At 46.2% G+C, this 27,215-nt stretch overlaps 1 protein-coding gene across 1 annotated transcript in view; it reads right to left on the bottom strand.

Moving 5' to 3' along the window:
- The window catches only part of LOC139227646 (eukaryotic translation initiation factor 3 subunit J-like), a 48,659-nt gene that overhangs the window by 3,323 nt on the left and 18,121 nt on the right, over positions 1–27,215 (bottom strand). Inside the window, exons 4-7 of the mRNA XM_070858563.1 lie at positions 26,790–26,884; positions 23,425–23,530; positions 7,027–7,191; positions 5,723–5,796 (exon numbers count right to left, since the gene is read on the bottom strand). Coding sequence (XP_070714664.1) covers positions 5,723–5,796; positions 7,027–7,191; positions 23,425–23,530; positions 26,790–26,884 — 440 coding nt within the window. The remainder of the gene's footprint in view (positions 1–5,722; positions 5,797–7,026; positions 7,192–23,424; positions 23,531–26,789; positions 26,885–27,215) is intronic.

Consider the following 27,215-nt stretch of genomic DNA (forward strand, 5'->3'; position numbering starts at 1 on the left):
TCCAACAAAAACTGACACCGAGCTAAAGCGGACAAAAGCTTGGTCAAAGAGGCAGGTTTTAAGGAGCACCTTAAAAAAAAAGGAGGGGGGCACGGAGAGGTTTATGGAGGGAATTCCAGAGCTTAAGGCCCAGGCGGCTGAAGGCACGGCCGCCAGTGGTGAGGCTATGAAAAGTGGGGATACACAAGAGGCTAGAATTGTAGGAAGAGAGTTCTGAGAGGGTTGTAGGGATGGAGGAGGTTACGGAGACAGGGAGAGGCGAGGCCATGAAGGAATTTGAACACAAGGATGAGAATTTTAAATTTGAGGTGTTGCTGGACCGGAAGCCAATGTAGGTCAGCGAGCACATCGATGCTGGGTGAGCGGGTCTTGGTGTTAAAGATCCAACAGAATAATTTGCATTAGCATCTTTGCTGCTGTCTCGAGTGACAATTTCAACAACAACCTGTATTTATATAGTGCCTTTAACATCGTGAAACGTCCCAGGGCACTGCACAGGAGTACAAGGAGATAAAAAATTTGACACTCAGTGGCATCTGAAGAGTGCGTGCAACACGGTTGAAGGAACTGACCTGGAAAAGTAATGCTCAAACGCATTACCTGCAGAGCCTTAACCATTGGAGCGTTGAGACCACTTCTCTCATGGACACAGGTTTACAGGCCAGCTATATTTGAGAAACACAGCTGCAGCACACAGAAGCAACAGACTTGCGCACTCCGAGCTAAAAACAGATTTCAAGTCAAAACATATAAACATAGAAAATAGGTGCAGGAGTAGGCCATTCGGCCCTTCGAGCCTGCATCACTATTCAATAAGATCACCTCAGTACCCCTTTTCTGCTTTCTCTCCAATATATTTATCACCACATGCCCTTCGAAAACCGTTTGAGATTGGAATGGGACAAAGCAAAGCACTGTAGCTTCCCGTATGCGAACTCGCACCAAGTCTCGCTCAACTCGAGCTGCCTGCAGAACCAAGGACAGAATGACAACGGCCTCATGTGGGTTACAGAAGCGGAGGAGCCCATGCACAAGGGACAAGGTGGTAGCACTCAGTCTCAGCACAGCACAGACTTAAAGCTGTGGAATACAAGTATCTCAATTAAAATGAGCTTTTTCAGAAACCCAAAATATTATTCAGATATTTGATCAGTTTAATTCAACAGCTGGTCCAAAGAACAGTAACATCGCCTAGACGCCTCTCAAACAGCAGTCTTGGGTTTAACAGTCAGCAAATGTTCATAAAGTACAACGTATTAAAACTGCACACAGTCACCCATACAAGTGCTAGATCTGCAAGCAGCATTTGCATTTACTGGTGGAACTGGAGATAAGCACCAACTAAAATGAACAAGAATGCTAATCCTATACGGGACCACCAAATCTCTAACTTGTGCCCAATGGCCGTTCAAAGTTTAGACTGACTAGCAACCGCTAACTAACGCAAGTTCCGGGCTTACACTGCCCCTCCAATTTGTTAACGGTGGGGGGGGGGGGGGGGGAGGAGGGGGAGGTTGGATATTTAATCAGTGCCTTGCACTAATTCCGTGGGCTTACTGTAGTAACTCATTCACTCTTAGATATAGAATAAACATCTCGAGAATATCAACACTCCATTTCTGAACAAGCTTTTAGTTTACATACTATGCTGCATGAAGTGTAAGTATTTGATTCAGTGCAGCATGCTCACTGGCATTTCATCCCCTTTAACTCCATACATATCACTTCCATCCTCTTTAGCCCCAAGTACAAGCTCAGATTCTCGTGGCCCTGCGAGTGTCACTGCGATCTGTTTCCGCTTTAGCCCCCAAATGCTAAACCCGTGAACTTTTATCTTGTGCAGTAACTTTTTATGTGGCACCTTATCAAATGCCTTCTGGAAATCCAAATACACCACATCCACTGGTTCCCCCTTATCCACCCTGCTCATCCAGCAAATTTGTCAAACGAGATTTCCCTTTCTTAAAACCATGTTGGCTCTGCTTGATTGAGAGGGGAGAGCCCAGACTCCTTCCCACAGACCGACTCAGCAGGTTTGGCCTCCAACAGCCTCACATATCACAAACAAGAGACAATGCACTGTTTGACTGGTGAAGGTAGTGTATGAAATACAGAACAGGCCTCAGCATAACTAATGTGTGGGGGGTGTGGGGGGGGGGGAAGGAGATACTGAATGAATTTTGGCAGGAGTGCAGCTAAGTCATTGCTGAGAGTTGGCCTCCTCGGGTACTGTGAACTGCTACACGATGTTATCTGAATACATATCGTGCAAGCCTGACTATACAGAAGAAATAAAAAATAAAACATCTATTTCACCGCCAAGAATTCAGAATTGTATCAATTCTACGTATTTCCACCCTTTTTGTTTCCTTGTCAGCCGTGGCTCAGTAGGTAGCACTCTCGTCCGAGTCAGAAGATTGCAGGATCAAGTCGCACTCCAGAGACTTGGGCACAAAAATCCAGGCCGACACTCCCAAAGGAATGCTGAGGGAGTGCCACACTGTCGGATGAGACGTTAAACCGTTAAAACTTTAAAAGAATGTAGAAGCCGAAGATTTACAAGGATGATTGCAGAAGTGCGAGGGTATACATATCAGGGAAAGGATGAACAGGCTGGGTCCCTTTTCTCTTGAAAAAAGGCTGAGGGGTGACCTAATAGAGGTCTTTAAAATTATGAAAAATTAAGTGAAGAGAATGTTTCCACTTGTGGGGAAGAGCATAACTAGAGGCCATCGATATAAGATCGTCACCAAGAAATCCAATTGGGAATTTAGGAGAAACTTCTTTACCCAGAGAGTGGTGAGAATGTGGAACTCACTGCCACAGGGAGTGGTTGAGGCGAATAGTATCGATGCATTTAAGGGGAGGCTAGACAAGAATATGATGGAGAAGGGAAGAGGGTTATGCTGATAGATTTAGATGAGGAAAGACGGGAGGAGGCTAGAGTGGAGCATAAACGCCAGCATGGACTGGTTGGGCCGAATGGCCTGTTTGTGTCGTATATCCGATGTAAACCAAGGTCCTGTCTGCTCTCAGGTGGATGTAAAAGATCCCATTACACTATTTGTAAGAAGAGCAGGGGAGTTATCCCCAGTGTCCTGTCCTCAATCAATGCCACTAAAAAACAATTACCTGGTCATTATCACATTGCAGTCTGTGGGAGCTTGCTGTGCGCAAAATTGGCTAGCGCTTTGCCAATAACAAAATGTGCTTCATTGGCTGTAAAGCGCTTTGGGACGTCCGGTGGTCACAGAAGGTGCTATTTAAATGCAAGCCTTTCTTTAGGCGTGCCCATGGTTGTACGATATTCTCTGTCCTGGAGGAAGGGCAGGCTACCTATACCCAAGGGTCGGTAACACCAGTGTGACGGCAGTTATGACTGGAGATCCTTCGATTTACCCTCTCTGGGGGAGGAAGAAGAGCATCAAGTCACATTCCAGCAATAGTGCCACTGAAAGTGCAAAATGGGTGTTGGGAGAAATCACCAAACCAGTCAGACCCCCTGTACCCACAGGCCACCAGGCAGTCCGCTCCCCCAACATCTCTCTCAACCAGTTGGTGGCCGGCATTTATCCTGAAGTTTATTCAGTAAGGTCGGGAGAACAGGCTTAGGGTTCATGGCGATGTTACAGACTGAATCTTTTCCAGGCCTTTCCGTATAAAGTGCACATTTAACAAGACTGCACAGACTTCAACAAGAAAATAAAAAGGGATGAGACAAAGAAAAGGAATTCCGCCAGATGTAGCTGAATACCTCAGGCTAGAACAGAATACAGCAGGCTCTGTGAGACACACAATGCTCCTTGTAATGGGAGTTCATCATGGGGCCTTTCATGATGGCTAGTAAACACCCTTCAGATATCCGACCGATTTGTACACGAGATAATAAAGTGCCTCAGGAATATCTCTGACTGCGTTGAAGGGGAGTGTTGCCGTCTGGCTATGTATCATCACAGATAATTCGTTACACATTAAAAACCGTCCCGGATCACAATGATAAAGGAATTTCATCTTTCTACAGAAGCCTACAGCCACTTCCCCCATAACTGCCGCTTAAACCATTCCAGAGTTTTACCTGCATTTGCCCCACTGCTAGAAGGGCCTCCCAGAAGTGCTTCCTGACATCAGTCTTGAACCCTCCTGCAATGTCCTCGCTAAGCTGCTGTCTGGCAGTCCTGTGCAGGCCACTCACCGGCTTTTCCACGCAAGAAATTGCACGTGCTCAAAAAATTTGAATCGGCCACGCAGCCCATTAAAGGGACCGCGTGCCAAATTATATATATAGATTTTTTTTTTACAGGGAACTTTGGCTCCTGGTGCTACACCTCCTTCTCTTGCAGTCATGATTTAACTCAAAATAATGCTCTGGGATTTACTTTTGCTATTAATATTTTGTATAACTCTCCCCAGGCTGGTATCCCTATTGCTCTAGTCGTTCTGACACTTCACAGCCCCACTTCCAAGGGAATATTTTCACCGAGCCTCACTGACTCTTCAGATTTATACTTCCAAGGATTCCTCAACCCCCACGTTTCATGGTTTCCTGAAAAGCTAAGTGGAGCAGAAATGCTGGAGGGACCCAACCCTAGTCCGACAAATTCCAAGGGGATGCAAATGGTTAATGATTTCTTTCCCCAGAGATTGATCAGGAGTTGGATGCTTTTATTTCAGTCTCACAAGTCTTCATTAGTTTCTTATTTCAGGTCCCTGTCTGGGATTTCCTTCGGATATTAGGTGGACGATTAGGTGAAAAAGTTCAATGCAGATCAGGGACCTTCAACACATTTTACCCGCCATCAAAACGATTATTCAGAGAGAAAGAAGAGCGATTTCCAACCGTAGCACGAGGCCAGTGTGTCTACGGCAGTTCGTTGCTAGACCAATCCAAAACTGTGCTGCTTTCCATAGCCCTATTTCATCACCTATCTATCTACACTTTCATTAAAGGATGTAATGGTGAACCCACAACCTTCTGATTCAATCACTCCTCGTGGCAAGCCATTCATTGCTCCAACAACTCTCGGTATAAAGATATTTCTCCAAACCTTTCTCGTCATTCAGTGGTAAAGTTGACACCCCCTCGTGACCAACTCCCCAACCAGAGGAAATGAGTCTTTCCCTATTCATCAATACCCACAGACTTTAAAAACTCCCATCGTCTCCTCTTGGCCTTCTCTGCTGCAATGGAAATAGTCCCAGTATTGCATCTCTCCTCATAATTCGTTTCCCATCCCTGGCATCATCCCGGAGAATCTACACTGTACTTGGGTCTTAATATCCTACAATAGGAAGCCCAGAAATGCACACAGAAAAAAAGGAACCTGCATTTATATAGCGATTTTCAGACCTCAGTACGTCTCAAAGCACTTCACAGCCAATGAAGTACTTTTTGGAGTGTAGTCACTGCTGTAATGTGACTACAGCAGCCAATTTGCACACAGCAAGCTCCCACAAACAGCAATATGATAATGACCAGATAATCTATTTAGTGATGTTGATTGAGGAATAAAATATTGGTCAGGACACCGTGGAGAACTCCCCTGCTCTTCTTTGAAAGTGTCATGGGATCTTTTATGTCAGCATGAGCAAAGACAGGGGAGAGAGAGAGGTGGGGAGGGACCTGGGACAGACGGACAGACCCCCAGGGGGAGGGAAAGGGAGAGGGAGAGGGAGGAGGGAGGAGGGAGGAGGGAGGAGGGAGAGACCCAGAGGATCGCCTTACCTTTTCTTGTTTCAGCTTCTCACTACACAGAGACGTCAGGGAGTTGTTCAGCTTTTTCAAGTCGTCAACCTCCACTGAAAGAGATGATCAGAGGTGAACTCCTGCAGCTGCCCCAGACATACACAGACAAATGGCTACACAACTTTAGTGATAAAAAGCAGGTCAACATCCAAATATAACACAGGATAATGGAACCCATGTGGCCCAGACTGAAAACCAACCCCTCAACGATGAACGTGCACACGCTCCCTGATGGGAGGGGGGGGGGGGGAAATCATGATTGGGCTTGGGCATCGAATCGAGCTCCAGGCAGGATGAAATTCTCCAGTTTGAGCCTGTTGGGGTTCTGCATGGAGTTAGAGTAGCATCAAGCTCCACGTGAGAAATACTCCAACTGAGCACCAATAACCTCAACTCAAAATCTCAGCAGGTAATTTTTCCTAAGTCCTGCCTGGTTAGGTTTCTCGAGCCCATTGGTGCCCTGGATACACAGTTCTACCTTTTGATACCCAGAGCGCTCATTATTAGGGTTTAAATACTCTCGCATGCAATCACAAAACCAAAGAAAGTTATGAGACTTCAACAAATCGAAAACAGTTGTTAAATACACTGGTTCACTAATGGGACGTGGAAGGATGGGACAGGTGTGTCACTGAGGGTGGGAAGCCGGGATTCCCACTAGGCTCCAGATAATCCTGCAAACCAATCCCTTAACACACGGAACAAGCAGCAGAAAGCTTACCAGCACAGTGTTGGTAAATTGGTGCCGTTTTAGCTGCTTAACCTCCCGCCGTTCCACTGTGCACCCACAGAAGAGATGACCAAGGGGTGACCTGATGGAGATCTTCAAAATTATCAAGAGGCTTGATAGGGTGGACGTAGAAAAGATGTTGGGGAAGGGGGAGAGGAAGGGAGAGAGAGACTAAAACGAGGGGTCATAAACATAAGATCGTCACCATTAAATCCAATGGGCAATTCAAGGGCTACTTCTTTACCCAGAGAGCGGTGAGAATATGGAACACGCTGCCACAGAGAGTAGTTGAGGCGAACAGATGTATTTTAAGGGGAAGCTGGATAAATTTCTGTGCTGTAAATACTTTGTTTCTAAGCTGCAGCTCTTGCTCAGTTACACCCAAGCTTTGTGGACTTGGGTCACCATTGGGAGACTGGGCAAAGCAAACTCCATCCCTGTGGGTTATCAGCAGCTTGGTGAGGAGGCTCGTCAAGCACAGTGACTTGTCGAATGCAGAAACCAGACACACAAGCCAAGCAAAATAAATCTCATTTGTAAAGGGCCGACTTACATGAAATGCTGACATCTTGGAGCAAGGTTTCTAGGAAGTCCACATAATGTTCTGACTTTTCATACTGCGTAATCTTTTCCTTCAGGAGCTTTCCAAATTCTATGAAGTCTTCTTTAGTGGATGGGCACATGGAGTCAATCCCAAACTGCTTTACACTGTTCATGCCTGGACGAGGAAAAGAGCGTGCAACAAAAGTTCTATTACTTCAGACAAGCCTCAAAATTCTAGCACCTCCTCCCCCGCACGCCGAGCATGTGTCTCGTATCGGCTGCTCGCAATTCTGCACATCATCCCACACCCCCAAATCAGGAAAGATAAAGAGTCAGGATGCTCCCACTGTCCCCAGTGCAAAGGTTGACAGCAGAGAGCAAGACCTCAGCTGTTAGTCAAAAAGCCCCCTTGCCTCTCTCCCCCCCCCCCCCCCCCCCAACTCAATCTCTGGCTCCTACCCTTACCACCTGCCTGGGCAAAGCCGCCCCAAAATCACTGAGTGACACCCAGCAACGTCTGAAATCTCAAGTCCCAGAGATTCTGGCTCTAGAAGATCTCAAATCCGTGCTTGCAACCAACACTGGGGCAATGCGCTGGGCCCCTGAAGGCAAGTTATCTCAATGTTCACAGCTCGAGCATCCTGTACTCCCAAAGGTGAGTGAGAGACAAGGAGAACGATAGCGCGAAGGGAGAGAGAATCTTATTTACAGCCAGTTACCTTTGAAGTGGAGTCAATTTTTATATAGGCAACACAGTAACCAACAGGCAAGGTCCCACAAACGTCAATGAGATACTGATCAGTTAATTTTGGTGTTGGCTGAAGGATACAGGAACTCCTTCCTCTGCACTTACTCAAATGAGAGGATGCAACGTTCAGCTCCCTCCAATGGGCGAGATTTACTCTGCGCTCTGTGTAAACAGGGTTATGGTTTGGTGATAGCACAGAGGAATCATGGCACAAGTATGAAAATCTCACCACTACACTGTTTCAACGGAGTTTACATTATTTCCACCAATAATTAACCAGAGAGGCAAACAGTTATAGGTAAAAAGAGGGATGAGGTCCTACAAAACGAATTTAAGGAGCTAGGAGCTAAATTAAAAAGTAGGACCTCAAAAGTAGTAATCTCGGGATTGCTACCAGTGCCACGTGATAGAGTAGGAATCGCAGGATAGCGCAGATGAATACGTGGCTTGAGCAGTGGTGCAACAGGGAGGGATTCAAATTCCTGGGGCATTGGAACCGGTTCTGGGGGAGGTGGGACCAGTACAAACCGGACGGTCTGCACCTGGGCAGGACCGGAACCAATGTCCTAGGGGGAGTGTTTGCTAGTGCTGTTGGGGAGGATTTAAACTGATATGGCAGGGGGATGGGAACCAATGCAGGGAGACAGAGGGAAACAAAAAGGAGGCAAAAGCAAAAGACAGAAAGGAGATGAGGAAAAGTGGAGGGCAGAGAAACCCAAGGCAAAGAACAAAAAGGGCCACTGTACAGCAAAATTCTAAAAGGACAAAGGGTGTTAAAAGAACAAGCCTGAAGGCTTTGTGTCTTAATGCAAGGAGTATCCACAATAAAGTGGATGAATTAACTGTGCAAATAGATGTTAACAAATATGATGTGATTGGGATTACGGAGACGTGGCTCCAGGATGATCAGGGCTGGGAACTCAACATCCAGGGGTATTCAACATTCAGGAAAGATAGAATAAAAGGAAAAGGAGGTGGGGTAGCATTGCTGGTTAAGGAGCAAATTAAGGCAATAGTTCGGAAGGACATTAGCTTGGATGATGTGGAATCTATATGGGTAGAGCTGCAGAATACCAAAGGACAAAAAACGTTAGTGGGAGTTGTGTACAGACCTCCAAACAGTAGTAGTGATGTTGGGGAGGGCATCAAACATGAAATTAGGGGTGCGTGCAATAAAGGTGCAGCAGTTATAATGGGTGACTTTAATATGCACATAGATTGGGTTAACCAAACTGGAAGCAATACGGTAGAGGAGGATTTCCTGGAGTGCATAAGGGATGGTTTTTTAGACCAATATGTCGAGGAACCAACTAGGGGGGAGGCCATCTTAGACTGGGTGTTGTGTAATGAGAGAGGATTAATTAGCAATCTCGTTGTGCGAGGCCCCTTGGGGAAGAGTGACCATAATATGGTGGAATTCTGCATTAGGATGGAGAATGAAACAGTTAATTCAGAGACCATGGTCCAGAACTTAAAGAAGGGTAACTTTGAAGGTATGAGGAGTGAATTGGCTAGGATAGATTGGCGAATGATACTGAAGGGGTTGACTGTGGATGGGCAATGGCAGACATTTAGAGACCGCATGGATGAACTACAACAATTGTACATTCCTGTCTGGCGTAAAAATAAAAAAGGGAAGGTGGCTCAACCGTGGCTATCAAGGGAAATCAGGGATAGCATTAAAGCCAAGGAAGTGGCATACAAATTGGCCAGAAATAGCAGAGAACCCAGGGACTGGGAGAAATTTAGAACTCAGCAGAGGAGGACAAAGGGTTTGATTAGGGCAGGGAAAATGGAGTTCGAGAAGAAGCTTGCAGGGAACATTAAGACGGATTGCAAAAGTTTCTATAGATATGTAAAGAGAAAAAGGTTAGTAAAGACAAACGTAGGTCCCCTGCAGTCAGAATCAGGGGAAGTCATAACGGGGAACAAAGAAATGGCGGACCAATTGAACAAGTACTTTGGTTCGGTCTTCACTGAGGAGGACACAAACAACCGTCCGGATATAAAAGGGGTCGGAGGGTCTAGTAAGGAGGAGGAACTGAGGGAAATCCTTATTAGTCGGGAAATTGTGTTGGGGAAATTGATGGGATTGAAGGCCGATAAATCCCCAGGGCCTGATGGACTGCATCCCAGAGTACTTAAGGAGGTGGCCTTGGAAATAGTGGATGCATCGACAGTCATTTTCCAACATTCCATTGCCTCTGGATCAGTTCCTATCGAGTGGAGGGTAGCCAATGTAACCCCACTTTTTAAAAAAGGAGGGAGAGAGAAAACAGGGAATTACAGACCGGTCAGCCTGACATCGGTAGTGGGTAAAATGATGGAATCAATTATTAAGGATGTCATCGCAGTGCATTTGGAAAGAGGTAATATGATAGGTCCAAGTCAGCATGGATTTGTGAAAGGGAAATCATGCTTGACAAATCTTCTGGAATTTTTTGAGGATGTTTCCAGTAGAGTGGACAAGGGAGAACCAGTTGATGTGGTATATTTGGACTTTCAGAAGGCTTTCGACAAGGTCCCACACAAGAGATTAATGTGCAAAGTTAAAGCACATGGGATTGGGGGTAGTGTGCTGACATGGATTGAGAACTGGTTGTCAGACAGGAAGCAAAGAGTAGGAGTAAATGGGGACTTTTCAGAATGGCAGCCAGTGACTAGTGGGGTACCACAAGGTTCTGTGCTGGGGCCCCAGCTGTTTACACTGTACATTAATGATTTAGACGAGGGGATTAAATGTAGTATCTCCAAATTTGCAGATGACACTAAGTTGGGTGGCAGTGTGAGCTGCAAGGAGGATTCTATGAGGCTGCAGAGCGACTTGGATAGGTTAGGTGAGTGGGCAAATGCATGGCAGATGAAGTATAATGTGGATAAATGTGAGGTTAGCCACTTTGGTGGTAAAAACAGAGAGACAGACTATTATCTGAATGGTGACAGATTAGGAAAAGGGCAGGTGCAAAGAGACCTGGGTGTCATGGTACATCAGTCATTGAAGGTTGGCATGCAGGTACAGCAGGCGGTTAAGAAAGCAAATGGCATGTTGGCCTTCATAGCGAGGGGATTTGAGTACAAGGGCAGGGAGGTGTTGCTACAATTGTACAGGGCCTTGGTGAGGCCACACCTGGAGTATTGTGTACAGTTTTGGTCTCCTAGCCTGAGGAAGGACATTCTTGCTATTGAGGGAGTGCAGCGAAGGTTCACCAGACTGATTCCCGGGATGGCGGGACTGACCTATCAAGAAAGACTGGATCAACTGGGCTTGTATTCACTGGAGTTCAGAAGAATGAGAGGGGACCTCATAGAAACGTTTAAAATTCTGACAGGGTTAGACAGGTTAGATGCAGGAAGAATGTTCCCAATGTTGGGGAAGTCCAGAACCAGGGGACACAGTCTAAGGATAAGGGGGAAGCCATTTAGGACCGAGATGAGGAGGAATTTCTTCACCCAGAGAGTGGTGAACCTGTGGAATTCTCTACCACAGAAAGTTGTTGAGGCCAATTCACTAAATATATTCAAAAAGGAGTTAGATGAAGTCCTTACTACTAGGGGAATCAAGGGGTATGGTGAGAAAGCAGGAATGGGGTACTGAAGTTGCATGTTCAGCCATGAACTCATTGAATGGCGGTGCAGGCTAGAAGGGCCGAATGGCCTACTCCTGCACCTATTTTCTATGTTTCTATGTTTCTATGTTATCCTTTCCTTCAAACACGCTCCAACTGCTCGCCATTTCCTCAATTCCTTTCCTCCCCTCCCTCCATCTAGCGTCATTCCAACATCCGGATTCAAAGCCGTGAATGCCAATATGCAATTCCGTTGGATTTATACCATATTGCCTTAAATGGCCAGTGTAAATGTTGTAAAACAACCCATCATTGCACTAGTAAAGCTTTTTTTGTTGATCCATTGCAATCCAGCATCATGGTCACACTTACGAGTACAGAGTACAGTTCTGGTCGCCATATTATAAAAAGGATATGGAGGCACTGGAGAGGGTGCAGAGAAGATTTACAAGCATGATACCAGCAAATGCAAGGTATAAATATCAGGAAAGGATGAACAGGCTTGAAAAAAGACTGAGGAGTGACCTAATCGAGATCTTTAAAATGATGAAAGGTTTTGATCGAGTGGATACAGAGAGAGTGTTTCCACTTGTGGGGAAGAGCATAACTAGAGGCCATCAATATAAGATAGTCACCAAAAAATCTAATCAGGAATTCAGAAGAAACCTCTTTACCCAGAGAGTGGTGAGAATGTGGAACTCGCTGCCACAGGGAGTGGTTGAGGCGAATAGTATCGATGCATTTAAGGGGAAACTGGACACGCATATGGGGGAGAAGGGAATAGAGGGTTATGCTGATAGATTTAGATGAGGAAAGACGGGAGGAGGCTCGAGTGGAGCATAAATGCCGGCATGGACTGGTTGGACCGAATGGCCTGTTTCTGTGCTGTATATCCTGTGTAAACACAAGTCCACCTGGTTAGGGTCAGGGCAGTCAACTGAGTTCACATAGTAGGCAGACTATTACCACCACAAACATGCTGGGTCATTTTTTTTTTGTTCTGCAAAATGCTCACACATTGGCATTCTTCCCCATGTCCACCTTTGATCCTAATCTACCGCAATTACCTTCAATTCAAAACTTAATGTTTTCTGCCACTTAAAAGGAATACATAATTTTAAAATGGCTTCACTTTGGACATTCACAATCCACCCACTCTCCAATTAATTACAAATTGCATTTTTTTTTTTTTTTTAAATGTGATTATGTAGTAAGTAAAACTCCTTATAATTAGCATACTGCTGTGTTCAAGACCAAAGTATTATACTGGGGAATGGGAGCGACACTCTCCTAGAGTGTCTACAAGGATGTTTGAATGGCTGAGGAGTCTGTCAGACCCCTATATACTCATTCTTCTCCACCCTTCACATCATTCTCTCTACACTCTAAATTTGTCCTCTATCATCTTCCTCCATCACTTCTCAAACCAGCACCCCCCTCCCTCTCCCCACCAACCCCCCCCCCGCGGGAGAGCCGAGCGCGACAGACGTTTCAAGAATGGAACCGGAGTGACCCTTGCTTTCACCGACACGACACTGGTGTTAATAACTCTGGACAGGCTGGGAATCTGGTCTGGCACAACCACCCCCCCCAGCGAGTTGCAGCAAGGTGTTGGATAACTGCATGCCCTTTGTTTCACACCAGCTGCAGTGCAAGCGCCGCGAAGCTACGTTTAGCACGTTCCCAAGCCAATATTAATCCCTCAACCGACTGCCCAGGTGGTCTACGCCTGGCAACCTCAAGATTTGAATCGGATTACCATTTGGAGCCACGCCAGTATCGCGAGTACAAACCGGCCCTACGTTAATTGGTGCAACAATCAAAAGCTCAATATACTTTAAGCTGTTTGCACACCGGCAATCTAATCCAATTCAGTTCACGCTCCTTCTGAATTAACCAATTTTCAAAACATTGCAATGCAAGTATTTGTGAAAATAATATTTTCAGAAGGGCTCGGTTGAATTACAAAGCAGAGAATATATTTCAAGAACTAATCTGTTTTCCATTATTCCTTTCACTGTTTTTAACAGGCGTCCCTTGTTATTGCAATCAGGAGACTGTATTAGGGATCAGGGCCTGTGAACCGTTTCTTGGCTTCATGCAACGCACTTTTTTTCCTTCTACAATTCCTCCAAAATATTGCCAAATTACTAAATGGCCGTGGGCCATAATATTCCTACTTCTGCACTGACCTGCCCTCAACTCCAGATCTGTAAACCACAAAGCTTAGTTTTTCTATTTGTCAGGAGACTGGGGCTTCTGATCTTGAAGCACAAACATTAGATAAGCTCTCAATTGTTTTCAAAGGAGTAAACCAGACTGAGCTTTTCTATTGTTGCATGGTATTATTTAGGAGCACAAAGTTAACACAAGAACGTAAGAATTAGGAGGAGTAGGCCACACACAGCGCATCGCGTTTGCTCCACCACTGAATATCATGGCTGATCTTTGACCTCAACACCTTCCTGCCCGATCCCCATATCCCTCGATTCCAAAAATCCAGCGATCTCAGCCTTGAATATACTGAGAATCAGCATCCACAGCCCTCTGGGACAAAGAATTCCAAAGAGTTACCACCCTCGGAGTGAAGAAATTCCTCATCTCAGTTTGAGCCCCTGCTGATTTTCAGCCGCCCGGAAGGCTCCAGATCAGGAGCACAGTCCTACAGGCCCCTGCGACCCTCCAACACCTCACCCAAACCACCATTGTCCAGGTGCGAGTCACGACCATGCACCTTAGCACCACTGTTAGTTGGCAACAGTAGTCCCTAATCCCCCACCCAGAGACAAAATGCTGTACGCTCGCTTCTCCCCCCCACCCCACCTCACCTCACGTCAGCGCAAAGCAGCAAAGGTCTGAACCCGACTGGTCGATGTGGCTATGCTGTCTACTGGACTAACTCAACTGGTCAAAAGGCAAAAAGCCAGACAATTTTTTTTTTTTAATTAAAAAAAACTATATAGTTGAAAGGAACTTTGAAAAGGCAGTTGGACATGTAGAGCACGGAGTGCAGCAGCAAAGAGTGGCATTCGTGAGTTTGGTAAGTAACTGAGATTTAAGGGTTATTCTCTTTAAACCATTTGGAGGCTGGAGTAAATTGTTAGTGGCAATTGCCAGTAACTTCTAAGTAGCAGTTTAATTTAAAGGGGAAAGTTAAATAGTTGGGAATCTTTCAGGTTTAGGCAAAGAAAAACAAGGTAACTCTCCAGTAGGAAGCAATTAGCAGCTAGTTAAAACCAGTTCTGTAAACAACTGACCAGTAGTGAGTCATCTGACCTAGATACAGTTTAAAAAGAGGCAGCTCGTGCAGAGCACGGAGTGCAGCAGCAATGAGTGGCATTAGTGAGTTTGGGCAAGTGGGGGTGGCAGGTGCTGTTTTGTCTTGTTTTTCCTACTAGTGCTGACACTAGAGCAGCTGATAAGGAGTGCGAGAGTAGAAGACGGAGGCCCAGAGACCAGCCCAACCAGCTGCAGACAAAGATAGAGGGGTGCGAAATCGAGAGGTGACGTCACAGCCAAGCTGGTAAGTGGTTGGCTGTTCAACTGGTAAATATAACTCTCTTTTCGACTGACTTTTAGATTGGTTTAATTGGCAGCGAACTACTAAGTAGCTGTTTGGCGTTGAAGTAAATTTTAGTAAGTAAATTAATTTAAGGGTTAAGTCATGGCAGGAGAGCTCGGACCCATGTCATGCTCCTCCTGTGCTATGTGGGAAGTCAGGAGGGACTCACTCTGGAGCATGCGCGATGCTGAGAATGTTGTGGATAGCACATTTAGTGAGTTGGTCACACCGCAGGTAAGGGTTAGGACAGATAGTGAATGGGTGACCAAGAGACAAGGCAAGAGCAGGAAGGTAGTGTAGGAGTCCCCTGCGGTCACCTTCATCCAAAACAGATATACCGTTTTGGATACTGTTGGGGGAGATAACTTACCAGGGGAAGGCACCAGCAGCCAGGTTCATGGCACCATGGGTGGCTCTGCTGCTCAGAAGGGCAGGAAAGAGAGTGGGAGAGCTATGGTGATAGGGGACTCAATTGTAAGGGGAATAGATAGGAGTTTCTGCGGCCGCAACCGAGACGCCAGGATGGTATGTTGCCTCCCTGGTGCAAGAGTCAAGGATGTCTCGGAGTGGCTGCAGAGCAATCTGGAGAGGGAGGGTGAACAGCCAGTTGTTGTGGTACATGTAGGTACCAACGATATAGGTAAGAAGTGGGAAGAGGTCCTACAAGCTGAATTTAGGGAGCTAGGAGTTAAATTAAAAAGTAGGACCTCAAAAAGGTAGAAATCTCTGGATTGCTACCAGTGCCACGTGCTAATCAGAGTAGAGGGAGCAGGATAGTTAGAATAAATACATGGCTTGAGCAGTGGTGCAAGAGGGAGGGAATCAAATTCCTGGGACATTGGAACCAGTTCTGGGGGAGTGGGACCTGTACAAAAGGGACGTTTTGCACTTGGGCAGGACTGGAACTGATGTCCTGGGGGTTACATTTGCTAATGCAGTTCGGGAGTGTTTAAACTAATATGGCAGGGGGATGGGAACCTATGCAGCGAGACAGGGCGAAGTAATATGGAGTCAGAAACAGATGGTAGAAAGGTAAAAAGCAATAGTGGAAGGCCGAGTAAACAAAGGCAAGAAACAAAAAGGGCCACACTAAATCACAATTCTAAAAGGACAAAGGGTGTTAAAAAAACAAGCCTGAAGACTGTGTGTCTTAATGCAAAGAGTATCCATAATAAGGTGGATGAATTCACTGTGCAAATAGATGTTAACAGATATGATGTGATTGGGATTACAGAGACGTGGCGCCAGGATGATCAGGGCTGGGAACTCAACATCCAAGGGTATTCAACGTTCAGGAAGGATAGAATAAAAAAGGAAAAGGAGATGGGGTAGCATTGCTGGTTAAAGAGGAGATTAATGCAATAGTTAGGAAGGACATTATAGCTTGGATGATGTGGAATCTATAACGGCGCAGTCCCGACTTGGACGCCCGTTTTTCGCGCCACAAAGTGCGCTTAAAAAAACTTCCAGATTCTCCGGCTCCCTGCAGGTCCTCTGGCCCTCGGCGCAGCGCAGCACGAGCTGTAGGGGGCGGAGCTAGGTCCCTACGCTGAAAACAGTGCCGGGACCTCTGCACATGTGCGCTACAATGGGCGCGCATGCGCCCAAAACTGTGTGTGAGGGGCCCGAAGCACGCAGCCCCTGGCTGAATAGCCTCACTGGAGCAGCGTGCATAAGGCTGCCTCCCACGCCCAGCTCCCGCTTCCGACCCCCCCCCCCCACGACCTCCCTCTACACACACACACACACACACACGAGACAGAGACACACTGGGCGGGGGGGGGGCATCCCAGCACGCTGTTGGAGGGCTCCCAGTGCTGCAGTCGGTAAGTAGAAAATGTTTTATTTATTGATTTAAAAAAAAAATTATTTCTTATTAATTTTTTTTGATTGATTTATTGGTTGATTTATTGATGTTTTATCATTTATTATTGATGATGGCTCTTTATTTGTAAAACTGAAGTGTTTAATGTTTGTAAACTTCCCTTTAAACACCCCCCCCAGCCCCCTACGCCTGATTTTCTAAAGTGTAGACAAGGTTTTTTCGAGCGTACAAAAATCTTCACTTACTCCATTCTAAGTTAGTTTGGAGTAAGTTTTCACTGGCGAAACTTTGAAAACAGGCGTAAGTGGTCGGACACACCCCCTTTTGAAAAATAAATTCTGTTCCAAAGTGAAACTGTTCTAACTGACTAGAACTGGAGCAAACTAAATGCCGAGAATTTGAATTTCTAAGATACTCTGTTCTACACCAGTTGCTCCAAAAAATCAGGAGCAACTGAGGCCGAAACTTGGGCCCTATATGGGTAGAGCTGCAGAACACCAAAAGGAAAAAAACATTAGTGGGAGTTGTGTACAGACCTCCAAACAATAGTAGTGATGTTGGGGAGGGCATCAAACAGGAAATTAGGGGTGCATGCAATAAAGCTGCAGTTATCATGGGTGACTTTAATATACATATAGATTGGGCTAAACCAAACTGGAAGCAATATGGTGGAGGAGGATTTCCTGGAGTGCATAAGGTTTTCTAGACCAATATGTCAAAGAACCAACTAGGGGGTAGGCCATCTTAGACTGGGTGTTGTGTAATGAGAGGATTAATTAGCAATCTCGTTGTGTGAGGCCCCTTAGGGAAGAGTGACCATAATATGGTGGAATTCTACATTAGGATGGAGAATGAAACAGTTAATTCAGAGACCATGGTCCAGAACTTTGAAGGTATGAGGCGTGAATTGGCTAGGATAGATTGGCGAATGATATTTAAGGGGTTGACAGTGAATGGGCAATGGCAGACATTTAGAGACCGCATGGATGAACTACAATAATTGTGGCGTAAAAATAAAAAAGGGAAGGTGGCTCAACCGTGGCTATCAAGGGAAATCAGGGATAGTATTAAAGCCAAGGAAGTGGCATACAAATTGGCCAGAAATAGCAACGAACCCAGGGACTGGGAGAAATTTAGAACTCAGCAGAGGAGGACAAAGGGTTTGATTAGGGCAGGGAAAATAGAGTACGAGAGGAAGTTTGCAGGGAACATTAAAATGGACTGCAAAAGCTTCTATAGATATGTAAAGAGAAAAAGGTTAGTAAAGACAAACATAGGTCCCCTGCAGTCAGAATCAGGGGAAGTCATAACTGGGAACAAAGAAATGGCAGACCAACTGAACACGTACTTTGGTTCGGTATTCACTAAGGAGGACACAAACAACCTTCTGGATATAAAAGGGGTCAGAGGGTCTAGTAAGAAGGAGGAACTGAGGGAAATCCTTATTAGTCGGGAAATTGTGTTGAGGAAATTGATGGGATTGAAGGCCGATAAACCTCCAGGGCCTGATGGACTGCATCAGAGAGTACTTAAGTTGGTGGCCTTGGAAATAGCGGATGCATTGACAGTCATTTTCCAACATTCCATAGACTCTGGATCAGTTGCTATGGAGTAGAGGGTAGCCAATGTAACTTCACTTTTTAAAAAAGGAGAGAGAAAACAGGGAATTATAGACCGGTCAGCCAGACATCAGTAGTGGGTAAAATGATGGAATCAATTATTAAGGATGTCATAGCAGCGAATTTGGAAAGAGGTGACATGATAGGTCCAAGTCAGAATGGATTTGTGAAGAGGAAATCATGCTCAACAAATCTTCTGGAATTTTTTGAGGATGTTTCCAGTAGAGTGGACAAGGGAGAACCAGTTGATGTAATGTATTTGGACTTTCAGAAGGCTTTCGACAAGGTCCCACACAAGAGATTAATGTGCAAAGTTAAAGCACATGGGATTGAGGGTAGTGTGCTGACGTGGATTGAGAACTGGTTGACAGACAGGAAGCAAAGAGTAGGAGTAAATGGGGACTTTTCAGAATGGCAGGCAATGACTAGTGGGGTACTGCAAGGTTCTGTGCTGGGGCCCCAGCTGTTTACATTGTACATTAATGATTTAGACGAGGGGATTACATATAGTATCTCCAAATTTGCGGAAGACACTAAGTTGGGTGGCAGTGAGCTGCGAGGAGGATGCTATGAGGCTGCAGAGTGACTTGGTTAGGTGAGTGGGCAAATGCATGGCAGATGAAGTATAATGTGGATAAATGAGAGGTTATCCACTTTGGTGGTAAAAACCAGAGAGACAGACTATTATCTGAATGATGACAGATTAGGAAAAGGGGAGGTGCAACGAGACCTGGGTGTCATGGTACATCAGTCATTGAAGGCTGGCATGCAGGTACAGCAGGCGGTTAAGAAAGCAAATGGCATGTTGGCCTTCATAGCGAGGAGATTAGAGTACAGGGGCAGGGAGGTGTTACTACAGTTGTACAGGGCCTTGGTGAGGCCACACCTGGAGTATTGTGTACAGTTTTGGTCTCCTAACTTGAGGAAGGACATTCTTGCTATTGAGGGAGTGCAGCGAAGATTCACCAGACCAATTCCCGGGATGGCGGGACTGACATATCAAGGAAGACTGGATCAACTGGGCTTGTATTCATTAGAGTTCAGAAGAATGAGGGGATCTCATCGAAACGTTTAAAATTCTGACGGTTTAGACAGGTTAGATGCAGGAAGAATGTTCCCAATGTTAGGGAAGTCCAGAACCAGGGGTCACAGTCTAAGGATAAGGGGTAAGCCATTTAGGACCAAGATGAGGAGAAACTTCTTCACCCAGAGAGTGGTGAACCTGTGGAATTCTCTACCACAGAAAATTATTGAGGCCAATTCACTAAATATATTCGAAAGTGAGTTAGATGTAGTCCTTACTACTAGGGGGATTAAGGGATATGGCGAGAAAGCAGGAATGGGGTACTGAAGTTGCATGTTCAGCCATGAACTCACTGAATGGCAGTGCAGGCTCGAAGGGCCGAATGGCCTACTCCTGCACCTATTTTCTATGTTTGTATGTACTCGAAGAGAACTAATTTACACGGCTGTGGGGAAAAGAATCGAGGTGAGACTAAATCGGGCAGCACTTTCAAAGATTCACAATGGGCTGAATAGTCTCCTCCTGTGCTGCAAGACTCGGATTCTATTTTGGACATCAGAATTTTTATCTTTGGCTCTTTTAATTGTCTGACAAAGGTTCTGTCAGGCTCCTGAGGAACGGACCACACCCATCAGGAACGGAGAGCTGTACGTGTTACGCTGAGAAGGTCAAAGCCAACAATGACTCTGTTTGGCAGTCACACTGTGCACTGGAACGTGTGCAGAATTTTCACTGCGAGTCCTGGCAAAAAGGATGGAAATATCACGCCCAAGCCCTGCTCAACACAGGCCGGGACAGTTCCAAAACCTCTCCAGCGCCCCAGTATTAACTCACTGGGAGATTTCATCCATTCTAAAGTCCGACAACACTGATTCTGAAACTCAGCTGACCACTCTGGGCACAGGGAATGCAGTTAGCGTTTAAGCGGATGCTGCACGCTCAGTAACATGAAGCAGCACTGTAGCCCTAGGGCTTTCTTTAATAAAGAGGAGCATTTAAATCTTCAAATGTATGGTAGCTGCACAGCTCTGCACCAGGACAATCTAAGTGAGTTGCCAGATGCTGTACAGTTCATTAAACAGGATCATTTATATACATAGACCAAAAGCAATGGGGGGGGGGGGGGGGAAAGAAATAAAGTTTTCTGCATTCTGAACTTTTCTTAAAATTCTACGGTGCAGTTACATGTACTAGATGTAGATCACGCTTCCAGTGTGCCAGCGCAGCCTTCGGTCGCCTGAGGAAGGGAGTGTTTGAAGACCAGGACCTCAAATCTGGCACCAAGCTTATGGTCTACAGGGCAGTAGTGACACCTGCCCTCCCTATACGGCTCAGAGACTGTAGACACCTCAAAGCGCTGGAGAAGTACCATCAGCGCTGCCTCCGCAAGAACCTGCAAATCCCCCGGAAGAACAGGCGCACCATCAGGGTCCTCGATCAGGCCAACATCCCCAGCATCGAAGCATTGACCACGCTCAACCAGCTCCGTTGGGAGGACCACATCGTCCGCAAGCCCGACACGAGACTCCCAAAGCAAGTGCTCTACTCGGAACTCCTACACGGCAAGCATGCCCCAGGTGGGCAGAGGAAACGTTACAGGGACACCCTCAAAGCCTCCCTGATAAAGTGCAACATCCCACCACCAAAGGCCACCTTAAGTGAAGAGCATCTGGGAGGGCGCTGAGCACCTCGAGTCTTGTCGCCGAGAGCATGCAGAAATCAAGCGCAGGCAGTGGAAGGAGCGTGCAGCAAACCAGACTCCCCACCCACCTACCCCTTCCCTCAATCACTGTCTGCCCCACCTGCGACAGAGACTGTAATTCCCGTATTGGACTGTACAGTCACCTGAGAACTCACTTTTAGAGTGGAAGCCAGTCTTCCTCGATTTCGAGGGACTGCCTATGATGATGAGATGCAGATGCAGTGGGACAATACAATTTGGGGCATCAAGGGGTACAGCGATCAGGTGGGAAAGGAGTTGAGGGCGAAGATCAGCCATGATCTTATTGAATGGCGGAGCAGGATCGAGGGGCCGTATGGCTGACTCCTGCTCCTAATTCTCATGTTCAAACAGCATTCTGACTTCAAGTATCAATACTGCAGTGTCCATGGTGTTTTAGCCCCATCTACAGCAAGGAAGCAGAACTGCAACACTTTTTATTGTAATTATTACTCCAAATAGATTATGCAGCACAGGAGGCGGCCATTTGTTCCATCGTGCCTGTGCCGGCTCTTTGAAAGATCTATCCAATTAGACCCAGACCCCATAGCCCCGCAAATTTCTCTCATTACAGTTCAATTATTTTAAGTACCATCCTCTAAAATAATCAGCATTACAGCCTTACGCTGGGGAGAGCTGAGGGAGTTCAGCCATTCAGTGTATGGTGTTTTCCCCACAGTGACCGTTGTCTGCTCTGGGATCAGCCGAGACAGTCTGTTGCCAGCCAGGATATGTAGCGCAATCAGGTACTCTTCCCAACCCCAATCAAGAGATGGAGGGTTTATTACTGAACCTTTCCCACCAACCCCCAGAAAGTGTGATGCACAAGTCAGCTTCAAACTAGTTTTCAGAAATTGTAAAGCAACGCTGAATAACTTGCGATTAACCTTGGTTGCTCCTTTACCCACTGACCTCTCCCTATCCCCTCCAGCTGCTTGCTGGGGTTTGGCGCCAAGAGGCAGTGTTCAATATATGAACCCTGACACCAAGTGAGGGCAGGTTATTCAACTACAGTGTCAGCTGTGGCTCAGGGGGCAGCACCCTCACCTGAGCCAGGAGGTTGTGGGTTCAAGTCCCACTCCAGAAATCTAGGCCGACACTCCCAGTGCAATGCTGAGGGAGTGCTGCACTGTCGGAGATACCGTCTTTTGGATGAGACATTAAACCGAGGCCCGTCTGCTCTCAGGTGGACGTTAAAGATCCCACGGCACTATTTCAAAGATCAGGGGAGAGTTATCCCCGGTGTCCAGGCCGATATTTATCCCTCAATCAACATTAAAAAAAAAAATTATCTGGTCATCACATTGGTGTTTGTGGGAGCTTACTGTGCATAAATTGGCTGCCACGTTTCCTACATTACAACAGTGACTACACTCCAAAAGTACTTCGTTGGCTGTAAAGCGCTTTGAGACATCCGGGTGGTCATGAAAGGCGCTATATAAATGCAAGTCCTTCTTTACAAGAGTCATCAGAGCCCAGTCATATCATGAATTCAATGGACATCCACATGAACACAGCTCTAGCAGTGGTCACTTTTCCCCTCTCTAACTCCGGCATGGACTATTTTAATGCCCCTCCACTGCCTGGTTATGATCAACCAATTCAACACAGCCCTGGGACTGAAGTTGGGACTCTGGGTCAGTGTAGCTCAGTGACGTCAATCACAGGGCCACCAGCTGAGCGCTATCGCAGTCTGTTCATACTCTGCCACGTGGCAGGAAAGTCAAGGTGATTTCTGCCCAGGTTCCTGCAGCAGCTTTTTGACTGAAGGTCAGTTTAAAACATTGCCTGATAAAGTCAGATAACATTAGAATGCCAGATAGTGCACGAACTACTCGGTCACCAAGAAGCTATCCAAATAACATCATATCGATGTCTTATTTAAAATCCTTTTAAACTTGGCATTATAGCTTCTGCCAACACGGCATTTCACAAGTATCACTCGCACTTGATGTTTCTGCAACTTAGTCAGTACAGCACAGGAGGCCATTCGGCCCATCGAATCCATGCCGGCTCTCTATAGAGCAATCCAGTCAGTCCCACTCCCGCGCTCTATTCCCGCAGCCCTGCAAGTTTATTACCCCCCACCCAAGTGCCTCTCCAATTTCCTTTTGAAATCATTGATCGTCTCAGCTTCCGCCAGCGTGTTCCAGCTCATTACCACTTTCTGCGTAAAGTAAGTTCTTCCTCACAGCCCCCCCCCCCCCCCTATATTTCTTGCCCAAAACCTTAAATCTGTGCCCTGTAGTCCTTGTACTATCAGCTAATGGGAACAGCCTTTCTCTGTCTACCTTATCCAAACACGACTCGAGCAACTTAAACAAAATATTGATTCCCAACTTACCAAATGTGTCCTTCGCAACTTCCAGGTCTGCCTGCTCCTGCAGCTTCGCTAGTCGGAGTTTTTCCGCGAGCTGTTCCTCTGTCGAAAGCTCCACAGGTTCCTCTGCCTGAAAGCAATATACATGTTAGACAGGCAGATTACAAAGTGACAGCAGTACTTCCCCAGTAACACCATCAACACAGCAACCCGGGCATCTTTACTTTTCCAATTCTTCAGTGTCTGCGTACCCTTCCCACACAAATGTTTTGGGTTTAATTCATTCTCGGGATGTGGCCATCGCTGGCAAGGCCGACATTTATTGCCCATCCCTGGTTGTTCCGAGATGGTGGGCCTTCTTGAACCACTGCTTCAAAGCCAAAACAATGTCTCGCTAGGCCACTTCAAAGGGCAGTTAAGAGCCAACCACATCGCTTAGAGTCTGGAGTCACATATAGGCCAGATCGGGTAAGGGCGGCAGATTTCCTTCCCTAAAAGGAAAATTAGTGAACCAGTTTGGTTTTTACGACAATCCGACAGCTTTGTGGTCACTTCTATTGATAGCACCTTTATATTTACAGATATTTTTACTTAAAACTATTTTAAATTCTCAAATTGCCACGGTGGGATTTGAACTCGGGTTTACCAGTCCAGTAATATAACCGCAACAATACCATAACCCGGTAGTTGAATACAGCAGGAAGGCAGCCTGTGTCCAATGCCCCAAGAGTTGTGCGGCTGTGTCCCTGGGGTAAATCACCTGCTGATTTCCCCTCCCTACTGCTGGGGAGGGACCTGGGATGCACCCTCCCCTAGGAGCACACAAAACTTCCAGAACCCGCAGGTCAAACCGAGCCGGCCCCTGAACTATTTCACTGGCATCCCTGCTTCTACAGGCCTGAGGAAAACAGGGAAGAGAAGATTGTAATCGCCTAGAGATACACTCAAGGATGGGGAATATAGTATTTTTATTTTATGCAAATGTTATGCATTCAACGTTTGAATTTAACCAATTTGTTGTGCAGACAATGCTTTTGGCACGCCCAGCTCATCTGCTGCGCGGAGAACCTTTCTCTGTAGGTTACTCAGCTCCACATCATAATCAACATGTATTTATATAGAGTCTTTAACATAGGGAAACGTCCCAAGTCATTTCACAGGAGTATTATAAGATAAAAAATTTGACACCAAGCCGCACAAATAGAAATTAGCGCAGGTGACCAAAGCTTGGTCAAAGAAGTAGGTTTTAAGGAGCGTCTTGAAAGAGGAGAGAGAGGTAGAGAGGCAGAGAGGTTTAGGGAGGGAGTTCCAGAGCTTGGGGCCTAGGCAACAGAAGGCACGGCCACCAATGGTTGAGCGATTATAATCAGGGATGCACAAGAGGCCAGAATTAGAGGAGCGCAGACATCTCGGGGGGAGGGGGGGGTTGTGAGGCTGGAGGAGATTAGAGATAGGGAGGGGCGAGGGCCATGGAGGGATTTGTAAACAAGGATGAGAATTTTGAAATCAAGGTGTGGTTTAACCGTGAGCCAATGTAGGTCAGCAAGCTCAGGGGGTGATGGGTGAGCGGGACTCGGTGCGAGTTAGGACACGGGGCAGCCGAGTTTTGGTTCACCTCTAGTTTACATAGGGTAGAATGTGGGAGGCCAGCCAGGAGTGCGTTGGAATAGTAAAGTCTAGAAGTAACAAAGGCGCGGGTGAGGGTTTTAGCAGCGGTTGAGATGAGACAGGGGCGGAGACGGGCGATGTTACGGAGGTGGAAGTAGGCGGTCTTAGTTATGCTGCGGATAATCAAGTAGTTCCAATCAATCAATGCCTGTGGCAGCCAAATGCTGTGATGCAGGGCAGCCTGGCCCTCCCATGATGGGAAATTCATCATAATGAACCATGCCTAAACCACCATGTGTTACCATGCAATGGGAGAACTACCCAATCGCCCTCTCGGCTGTTAAGTTGCGCGGTTATGCAGCGGTCTGGAGGTCCCAATGGAAGAAACTGCGCACGAGCGGAAATTTTAATGGGCCGCGCAGCCAGTTAAAGGGACTGCTCGAAGAAAAAAAAATAAAAGGAAACATTGCCTCTCGGCTGTGCAAACAGCGATCAGATCAATCAAAAAGCAAAGCAATTCTTCGAAGAAACTTAAAAAAAAATGAACAAATGCAGCACACACAAAAACTCAAGATACGCCCATCTATCTAGACAGCATGTTAAAACCGCATACATCTCTTGCTAGCTTGGCCCATTACAAATTCCCAGCTTCATTTCTGCTAGAGAGATTAGCGCGACAAATTTAGAGACACTTGCTCTTCAAAATGTCAACATTAGATTTTTTTTAAAACAAGTATAAAATTTAAGGACAATGCATGACTTAAAACGGGGACTGAACTACGACTGTGCATCCTGGTTCAAACACCCTCGAGTTTCTGGGAATAATGTCACAAGTAATCGGCTAGTTTCTATAATCCACATAAAACGCAGACACAAACAGAGAGAACAGAAGGACAAACACAAACGTGAAACAATCTGTTCTCCACAAAATGCCGCATATTTTATTTCTGGATCAGAATTCTGCTGAACTAAACTACAGGTTCACTAAAGATCGACTGTACATTTCTGAACTTGCAGGTGAAGGAATTAAAAGTTTCCAGTGGTACGGTGCACCCGCAAACAGCTTGCTGTTCGCTCCTCAACTTCAGGCGCTGGTGCTGAATGCATTCTTCAGCATTGCATTTTAGGACATATACTCTTTATAGGCTTGATTGTCCCAGACACTGCCCTCTACAGACAGAAGAGAGATGCTGCAATGTTTCTACCTGAACCATTGTAAACGTTCAGACTCCTCGGACCTGTGGAGTGTTTCAGCCTGAAAGACAGAGCTTTGGAGGGGGTACAGAGACGATTCACTAGGCTGATTCCGGAGATGAGGGGGTTACCTTATGATGATAGAGTTCAGAAGGATATGGGGTGATCTTATAGAAACATTTAAAATAATGAAAGGGATAGACAAGATAGAGGCAGAGAGATTGTTTCCACTGGTCGGGGAGACTAGAACTAGGGGGGCACAGCCTCAAAATACAGGGGAGCCAATTTAAAACCGAGTGGAGAAGGATTTTTTTTCTCCCAGAGGGTTGTGAATCTGTGGAATTCTCTGCAAAAGGAAGCAGATGAGGCTAGCGCATTGAATGTATTCAAATCACAGATAGATAGATTTTTAACCAATAAGGGAATTAAGGGTTATGGGGAGCGGGCAGGTAAGTGGAGCTGAGTCCACGGCCAGATCAGCCATAATCTTGTTGAATGGCGGAGCTGGCTCGAGGGGCTAGATGGCCTACTCCTGTTCCTAATTCTTATGTTCTTATGTAACTCAAGTTCTTTAGTGCCTCTTGTACCTTCTTCAGCTGCTTTTCTTTCTCCTCCCGTTTTTCTTTCTCCTCCCTCTCTTTAATCCGGTCACTTAATTTCTTCTTTGTTGAAACCTTGGATTCTGCAATAACAAGTTGAGAAAAGGTCAAACCCCTCCCAGTCGGTGACGTGACGAGACTGTGCACCGTTTTATCAGTGAGAAGCAAACACATTAGAATTATCTTTGCACGTTGCCATTCCACCCTCCCCCATAACATCCAACAGGATGCCTGCCTGTCTTTTATTATAAATGAGAGATTTATGCCCAACAATCTCCCAAAGGTTACAGCAATGAGTGCATCAGCACTACACAGGAGATACGACAAGGATCACACACATCGCAAATTCCTCCACTTCCACGGACCCATTGCAAATTCTGGAAGGTTACTACACAATAGCCTGAAAGCAGGTTG

Source organism: Pristiophorus japonicus, chromosome 17 (genome assembly GCF_044704955.1).
Source record: "Pristiophorus japonicus isolate sPriJap1 chromosome 17, sPriJap1.hap1, whole genome shotgun sequence".
Lineage (NCBI taxonomy): Eukaryota > Metazoa > Chordata > Chondrichthyes > Pristiophoridae > Pristiophorus > Pristiophorus japonicus.